Source organism: Alligator sinensis, unplaced genomic scaffold (assembly GCF_000455745.1).
Source record: "Alligator sinensis unplaced genomic scaffold, ASM45574v1 scaffold1841_1, whole genome shotgun sequence".
Lineage (NCBI taxonomy): Eukaryota > Metazoa > Chordata > Crocodylia > Alligatoridae > Alligator > Alligator sinensis.
Genome location: NW_005843034.1, coordinates 425,065 through 434,483, shown reverse-complemented (window position 1 = coordinate 434,483; position 9,419 = coordinate 425,065). Strand labels below are relative to the sequence as shown.

The 9,419-nt window shown below is 36.6% G+C and overlaps 1 protein-coding gene across 2 annotated transcripts in view; it reads left to right on the top strand.

Annotated features, from left to right (window-relative positions):
- MYPN (myopalladin) overlaps nucleotides 1-8,502 on the top strand; it is a 20,040-nt gene extending 11,538 nt beyond the window's left edge. For both annotated transcript variants that reach the window (XM_006036859.3, XM_025193237.1), the window contains exon 5: nucleotides 1,702-8,502. In XM_006036859.3, the coding sequence (XP_006036921.2) occupies nucleotides 1,702-1,871 (170 nt within the window). In that variant the 3' untranslated portion in view covers nucleotides 1,872-8,502. The remainder of the gene's footprint in view (nucleotides 1-1,701) is intronic.
- Nucleotides 8,503-9,419: the final 917 nt, after the last annotated feature.

Sequence of the window (9,419 nt, the reverse complement as noted above, 5' to 3'; positions counted from 1 at the left end):
GGAAAGAGATTTCTGTTTATCCAAGCCATCCTGAACCTTCAAGACAACCAGGGTAAGAGTTCAGTAGAGAAAAGGGATACAGCATTTCCATTCTGATTTAATATAGTTAGTTCTTTATTTATATGTCTCCCAAACCTTAATTGGACCATGTTCCAGCTACCATAAAACACAGGAGCCTGAACACTTAGTGGTTTTAACCCAGAAGTCATACCCCAATTTCTTGTAGAACTTTCATTTGATTTTATTATCTTTCCATTTATTTACCAAAACCAGTCTAACAGTGGACCAAGTACATTGCCAGTGGGGAAGTCTACACATCTATTAATGTGCCATAGTTATTGTGCATTAAGTTTAGTACTTGGTTAACCAAATACTAAATCAAAGCTCAATAACTCATGCTACTGCGCAGTAGTGCTGGTGTATAGGTTTTTAATGATACTTACTATGCAGTAGACTAATACTACTGTGCAGTAGCATATTAGCATGGTTTTTGCCTGGCATGGTACTGCAGTGTTGTTAGGCTACTGCAGAGTTAGCATCTTGTATAGATGTACCCAGTGATGAGCTGTGTTTTACTTCCAATTGATCTATTCTAGAAGATCAGTCAAATTAAAAATTGATTATCAACTGCTTTGTAGGTTCTAAATACCAGTATGGTGGGTTGGGTTTTTTTTTAAATATGAAGTAATGAAAATCAGAATTATCTAAAAATTGGAGTTTTCAGCTGTGAAATCCCTCAGGGTTTAAGAAGATAGATCTACTTTTCATAGGACACTTTTTACAAAGGTGTTTCAATGCTTCATACTATCTCCAAATGTGTGTAGTTTCTGGGAGAGAGAGGTGTGTTGCATTTTTGTGCAAAATTAATTTCTACTTGTGCATAAAAAATCCTCTAAGGTGGGGATAATGATATTTATCCCCTCCTTCATTAAATACTTTAAAAATTATGGCTGTTAGTAGTAAATAGCTAAATCTTACAACAGTACTTATTAATGTGAAATATATTCCATTTTACTTTTAAATGTGTAAGTGCATGTATATTATTTTTGCAGGTTTATATTAGTTAAACTGTTAGCAACTAGAAAGATCAGTAACGTTCATTTTATTTATCTTAGCAAGTTGAAGAAGACTGCTTGTTTTTTTATCACTGCAGTCATCCTAAAGTAAAACAGCTGCAGCCTATAGTACACAGTCCAAAATTACAATTATTTATCCAAAATTCCCCATGCCTTTTAATGAATTTTCATCTTGAAAACACACAAAACTAAAACAAAACCAAAAAATATCTAAAGCATGCTAAAGCAGTAGAGTAAAGCAAAACCCATGCCTGGTTTTGTTGATCTCTGTTCAGTAACCTTGCAAAGTTTTCCTTTTAATTGGAGAGCTTATGCCTAAGGACAAGCCTCAGTGTTTCTACTAAAGTAAAATTTTCCTATTGAGTTTAGTAGGGTTTAAATTTTCCCTATGAACTCCATCAGGACAACTTACAGCTATAAAGTAATGCACTTGATCATATTTAAAGGACTGGGCCCTGCATTGGGAATAGCAAAAAAGATACATGGGATGAATATCTCTGAAAACATGGAAAACTGCCTTTTCCAAGTGTGCACTCAGAATTCTATAGGCTTTCTTTACAGCTAAAATAAAACTGTACTTTATCTAGAATTTTATTTATTCTGTTCTTTGTCTTTGCTGCTTCAGCACAATGGCACCAACAGATCCCACAGCCAATAAAGTATCGACCAGGAGGCAACCGGTACGCAAACCTCGCTGGACAAGGACTTGACATTTTTTCTGCCTTCCCAGCTGTTGAAAGCCCAATGCTGTTTTCATCCCTATCTCAAAATGTGGTGGAAAGTGAAGAACTTTAAAAACCTATGGTTCCAATTATGCCTGCAGACATACGAGAACTGTGAAAAAACAGATGGTACAAGCCAACATCTCCAGGGTTTACAAGCAACTTGTTTTTAGTGAGTGTACTGCTGCTGGAACTGCTGCAAGTAACATACTGTAGAAGATGTTTGCATAATATTTTACTACAGGATGACTGTGGTATGGTGTGTAGTGCAGTAAGTTTGGTACTATGCCTTTTTCTAAGAATTATAAAGCAAAGAGACAGTTTTCAGCACTTAAAAGCCTATACCACATTTTACTGCTTCAGTTAAAGCTACTGTACCTGTAACAAGCAATGCTTGGATTTATGGTATTTAACTGGATACAGCCAATGAAAGCAATGGCATAATGATAGTTCTGAAAAAGGTGAACAACATGACTTTGAATGTAAAGTGTGTCTGATACTCACAAAGCACAAGTAAAAGGAATGAAAAAAGCTGTAACATCATTTTTATGTACTAGTATACCAAATGATACTGATTTGGTGATCAAGATTAGATAAGTATTAGCATTTCATGTAGATAAAGCTACCTACAATGCATATTTATATTTGTGTGTACATATACTCCATGACTTGTGTACCTATGATATATTGAACTATTCAGTAAGATACCGGGTATGTGCTTAGGACGCTAACGTATGAAACTCAGCATCCTGCATTGTATTAAGCACATTCTGTAGACATCACAAATGAAAAACTACTGTATATTTCCACACACGTTTCATATTTGTTCCTTTTCAGTTCTAGTGATTTCCTGCTTTTAAAACACACACAATGAAGATCTTATACCTTTACCATTTTTAAATACAATAGTTTTTTTCCATCTAAGTTTTTGACATACCCAGAAGAAAAAACAAAAACAAAAAAACCCCACATCTTCCATACAGTTCATTTGCAGACCTGATGAAAGAGGAATTGTGGCCTGGTATAATTAAAAGGTCTTTCAGGATCATTTTAAAAACCTTAGTGTCAGGTAAGGTTAAAATAGGGAATGTCTCCTCAGTAACATGCAAACAAGATGCTATTTAAGAAAGGGAGTGATTGTATAAAACGCTGAAGTGAGTATTGTACCCTGAAAAATAATAGGCAAAAAGTGCAATGAGTTAGAGACTCTTTCTTACAGCCTCATAGTGAACTTATTAGTTGAACAGTTTCAAGATATTTATTTTTTATATTTCATTAACACCTCCACTCAAGCTTTAGAGCTTTTGGTATATGATGGTTTCCTGCATATTTAAATCCTTGCTGAGCTCTCTTTCTTGGACCTTGTTTTGAAACAGTTCTTTTCTGCTTTACAGATGTTCAGAGATTACCACAAAATTCTAACTAGATTTATACAGGAATAAAATATTACATTCACTGATAATGTAATTTTAGATTTGAATTCAATTGTTTTTCAATTCCATGTTTCCTCACAGGTTAAAACAAGATGGCAAATTACTATTAATTATAAGTAACTACTGAATATATAATATTACCAGTTTAGGAATGCACGTGAAACAAATATAAAAAAATGGTAAAAGAATAAGAGCTAATAGGACACTGGGTCTGGAAAGGGAGTGAGCAGGAGCTAGCCTGTCCCTCCTAGATCATCTTCACATCCAGTCTATATTGTTGCTAACTGTTGGCTATGTAATGGTTCAGAATAAGTGAATTTGTGATGTTGGTCCACTTTCTAGTTGAGCAGAAACCATAACCAAATTATCATCACAACACACATTGTGCTTTGGTTGGCAATCTCAGCAAAGGCACCAAAGATTGAATGGGCCTGGTAAGTGAGCTATTTTCTCACCAGTAGGGATAGCTGTTCCACAAACAAGGTCCAGGCATATGGGTGAGAAGGTAGAAGTGCCACTCACTGCCAGCTATATTTCTTGATTTCTTTTTTTTTACAACAAAGCCTAACTAACAAAAGTGAATTCAAGGTTGTGGTGCCCAACTTGATGGACCTTGGGCCTGTTTTTCAGGAGTGCTGTGCATTCACAGCTCTTCTGGACTTCAGCACAAGTTGTGAGGGTTCAGCATTTTTTAAACCAGATCCAAAGGATGTCAAGTCACGGAAGAAGGTTCCCAATATTAATGGCTACTTTTGAAGTATTTGTTTCAGTACATAGAACCTCAGTCTCTGGTGCCAACAGTCCCCATGCTGCTTTCAGAATCTTTTATGTTTACATTATAACCTTCTGAAAAGGAAAATAATTGGATATTTTTTGCACTTGAACTAATGCTGTTTATGGTTTGTTTGTGTTTTGTTTTCCTAAAAAGCACTGGGTCAACTTCTACCCCTATCTACAACTCTGGAGTCTCCTATTATTTCAGGGTATAAATGAAAAGCAGATTTTGATCCTAGATGTTCAATCAAAGCTTTATATCAATTGTTATATTGAGATACATATAGACACCAAGCTACTGTGCAGTTCTAGAAAACTTACTTATCATTTCCTGAGTATTTTACAGTTATTCAGTAATTAAATGTGACCCAAAAAACCCCCAAACCTGCACAGGTTTAGATTGAATGAATCCTACTTTATTAAGTAATAAGTCCAAGAGCTATCATGTTACCTATATTCTTTGCATTGTTGGAAGACAAGAATAGCAGCACGTTTATCCTGTAAGTACATAGCATGTAATGAATACTGAGTTACCAGTGGCAGAATTATATTTGTTAGTATTACTGATGGCAGTAAAATCTCACAGCTTTACAGATTCTTAGAATGAGGTGATCCAACCCCAAGAAGCTATCTATGTAAATTAAACACAAAGAATACAGACCAAACATGCAGCCTGTCTCTCTTCACCCTTGCTCCAACTTTTACACCAGTATAACTTCACTGAATTTCACTGTAGCCTTTCCTAACTTACATCATAATAAGCAGGAGAAGAATAGCACCATGATAGGCAAAATGAAGGTCAAGTGACACACTCTTTTAAAGAATGAGTGTTCTGCACTTTGACAGCAATGAGGAAGGAGAAGGAGGAGGAAGTGTCATTGAAAGATTTTTCCCTGAAGAGATGTTTAAGAGGGTTATGAATGAAGTATTGACCCTTGGTCATTCAAAAGAAGTTGTGGTAATGTCCTACAATAGGAGACAGGCCAGTGCACATGGATTTCTAAGATTCAGCAGTCAAATTACAACACTCATCTTTCACTGTCTTGTTACTAGCTAAGGCTCAGATTCTAATCTCTCTCAGCAGCATACACTAAACATTGAAATTAATGTAGTTACTGTGAATGTATATGGCATAAATGAGATCAGTCTAGTACTAAACTGTCAAGTCTCTGTTATTTTCACCTCTTGTTAACAGCTACAGAATATTTCTGCTCTGCGTATACTAAGCCCATAATAGGAAGCTTGTGTGCAAACATTTTAATGCTAATAACTAATATTCTGACTGGGCTTTTGTCACAATGAAAACTTTGTAGAGAAAGACACAACGCATTGCATTTGTGCTGGTAACTGATTGAAGAACTGAGAAAAACTGGTTCATGTAAGCAGCTGAGGTCAACAATTAGTTAGCACTGACCACACATGATGTAATTTGAAGAGTTTAGATCCCATGAAGAATGCCACTGTGTAAAAACACGGTGTCAAGAAGCATTAGAGATTCTATGACTCTGTTTTCTTTGTAAATGGCTTGCTTGATGTCATTTTTTGATCCAACTGAGCAGTAAGTTATTTGACTTTGCACTAAAAATATATTCTGCCTTGTTTAGCAAAGGCTACAACAACAAAAAGACCCATGCCAAAATTTTCACATTAGTCATTATCTTTTACCTGTCCATTTAATAACTACAATACTAAGTAGAACTTTTCACCAATGAAATATGGGAACCCTAAAACTGTACACTAAAATAACTGAATATTTTAAAATTTATCCTGTTTTTAACTTTATTTAGCTTCCAATTCCTTCCCAGTCTTGTAGCTTCACATACGTTCAAACTAACACACAGGCTATTTCAGAGAGAAATGCAAGTGGCAACATTTTTCTTCAAAATTCTGGAAAGCTGAAGTGTTGCACCTTTGCTTCAAAGACATTAAACATGCAGACCCAATCCTCAGCAGCCTGCAGGCAAAATGTGCAATGACTGCAAAAGAACTTTTACTACAGGACAACAGGATTCAGCTCTCTTGCTTTGAAAGCAAATAAAAAGTATACCTTTTGAATGTCTGATGTATGTAACTGTAGAGGGCAAAATATAGTACACGCTTGGAAAAATAAGCCAGTATATGCAGGCTTTCGCTGAGTACTATTTAAACAGTTGCTAGTTCTAACTGTGTATAGTGACAAAAGCACTGCCAAAAAACCCACAAAATCCACATAACTCCTTAAGAACCTGCTATTAATACTAGAAGGATTAAAACATTAGTCTCCAGAAAGTGATTTCTTTTATCTACTAAAACTGTACCTAAGCAAACATGTGAAGCAAAGCCTAATAAAACATTTAATTGTTAAATACTGGACAAGTCATTCAGTGTCACCTTACTATTTTAAATATAAAAATATTAACTTCGAGCCTTAACACTGTATTTTTTCTTGATTAAATTGGAGTCTCTATTTTTGTTCCAAAGTCATCCTTAATGGGAGAAAAGGGGTTAATGAAAGTTCTAATATATATTTTAAGTGCATATGGAAGATATAAACACCTGACTGTTTAATAATGTATGCCCCTCACCTCACCAAAACTTAAATAAATGCTTTGGAGTTGAATACCAGAGTGTCTGGCATGTCTGCAGAGATTTATTTGCAACTGGGCTCCTCAGGACTTGTCTTATAGAACAGTTGATGAAGTCAATTGAAGGTCCACAGAGAGAGCTCCTAAAGAATCAGGCCCTAAATAACTTAGAGGAAAATTTGACCATGTTACTTGTCAAGTATATATTAACTGTGTTTCCAGTAAGCAACAGTTATAAAATATAGAAGCAATCTTTAAAAAAAATGGATATAGCTATTTCAACTGAAGTGAATATGCTAAATATGCTTGTGTTTTACTTTGTGCTCTTGCTCTTTTAGCGAAATTCTCTTCCGCTCCACCAGGTTTTGAATGACGAGGTGTAGACAGGGGAACCAGTGCAGGATTAGAGAGGATAGAACTATCCTTCTCACTGGCTCAGTTCTGTAAGGTGCTAAGCATTCTGGTCCCACTCAAGGCAAGCAGTTAAGTATATATCTAATTTTAAGTAAGGGTAGTCCCAGGAGAAGTCTGTGGGACAACCTGCATGCTTAAAATTAACAAACTTGGCTAGATCCTCAGAATGTTCCGCATTTACAAGATGAAGTTACAAGCTAAAGTCACGGATCCAGCCTGTAACCACTACAGCAACCTATGGATTGCAGTAGCCACTGATATCCACTTTGCTCAGAAGGTTTGAGTCAGGTGAGCCATGCAGATGGTAGATCTGCTAGCCTTGTTAATCATTCAGCCTATATTTAGCTCCCCTGAGAATGCCTAGCAAGTGGGCCACTGTAAAGTTTGGGAAAATGTTATGTAGCGGCTTCCAAAATGTCTTTGTACAGTTTTTGTGAAGAAGGGCATTTTGGACATGCCAAGTCCTGGTTGTGTTTGGGGCAGTGAGCATGGGCAAGTGGAATGAAAGCTAGTCAAACATGCAATTCACATACTGAGGGTTTCAGACCATTTTGCTCTTCCTCCGCATGTGAGTTTTTACTGTGAATGATTCAGCACACTTCTGTGAAGGGGTCCAGTATCAGACTTTGCAATTAATTTAAAATGAGCCATGTGTATAAATAAGGACAAGGATGTACCCCACTTTATGCAACAGTCCTGATTTTGCTTTCTTATATACCCATATTTCTCAGTCACTGCATAGTTTGACTTCAGTTGGTTTCTGTGACTGTTAGTTAAGAAGCTGTATTCTCAGATATAGTTCCATAAGCAAAATGGCTCTCATATGTTTCATAACATCTGCTGGAAGTACTAGACAGCTGCAGAAAATCCTGTGAGATTAACACTCTGGGACCCTGAATTCATTATAGCTAGGTAGAGTTACTTATTGTATAACATACAAATCCTGACCATATTATGCTATTAATTCTTAAGCTGAGTTCTCCAATGAAGTCAATGGGGAGTTCTGACCAAAAAATTATGGCATGATATTACCCCTTATTATGCAGATGACATACGGTTTTCTAAAGGTCAGCAGGTAAAAAACTGAAAAAACTGAAGTCATCAATCTGAAATGCTGGAAACCTGACTATGTACTTACTGCATTGTGTGATCTTTCCCTCTGCTCTCTAAAATTAGGAATGTGGGTACTTAGAGAAATTTCTGTCTAGCCTGGTACACCTTTTTACATAGTTTCCTATACAATGTAACCCTAATTACAAATTAGAAGAAATATTAGTGTACACAGTATTATGATTTAAAAGTTACCATTTGGAAGACATTTAATATGTAATGAAATATGATACATGCATTTTGCTTTGCATTTTTAAGCAATGTTTTCTTAGCATTTTATTAAACTTTGCTTTATAGCAGTATTTGAGAGCATTTTTTAAAACTAGCTGAAACCAAAGTGTTTGTAAAGATTGAGTTATGTAGGGGAATTGATGGACTGTTTCTTCAATGAATAAATGTATATTCTGAATACACTGTGGGTTTCTGAACTTCTTACAGTGAAAGAATAGTTACACACATTCAAAACATACATTTACAAAATAATTCCTTTTTATATGATAAAAAATTCAGAAATACTCGAGAGACATTTTTTAAAAATGAAAGAAAACTACCCATTTTGCTTACCAAAAATCTCAAAGCCTTAATATTAAAAAGTATTTATTACAAAGTATAGGCTACAAGAATATAAATAAAACATTGTTTAATGGACAATTTTTTTTTTAAATGAATGTTTGCTAGACAGTATGATGAAAGTAACTTTCCCTGTTGAAATCAGGGGGAATTCCACTTATTCATTAAGAAAACTTGTCTGGTATGTTTTCATACTATAAATTAAAAGTGTAATCCTGTTCACATTAACCAGGCAAGAGAATTCCAATGCCGCACACTTCATGGGACTATAATTCGAGTAAAACTAGTGGCAGGGCACTGTAAGTGCTGCCACTTTAAGGGCCTGAGCCAAGCTGCCAGCAGGTGCCTGATTGCAGCAGTCATTTTAAATCTCTGGCTGCCTTTATAACCGGGTCGGTTCCCTGCTGGCAGAGGAGGCAGCAACATTGCCTGGCTGCAAGGATGCTGGTATCATCCTGGAGGTAAGGGAGGAGCTGTAGTGGATGGCTTGGAGGCTCCTGGTCCTGGGCATGACCTAAAACTGCCCCCTGCCGAGAGTGGGTGGCCTGGTGGGGCTCTCAGTGGCATGGGAGCCCCCAGGAAATGCCATGCCAGTGATCACCCCGGTGAAAAGCGCTGGGGCGCCTTAACCCCAGCTCTCACGTTCTGGTGGGTAGAGAGCAACATCTGAGGCCAAGCACAATGACCTGCTATTCCAGGGGGGGGTGAGAGTGTCCCGTGAGGCCCTGGAGCACCAGTCATGGTGTGTGGAAAGGA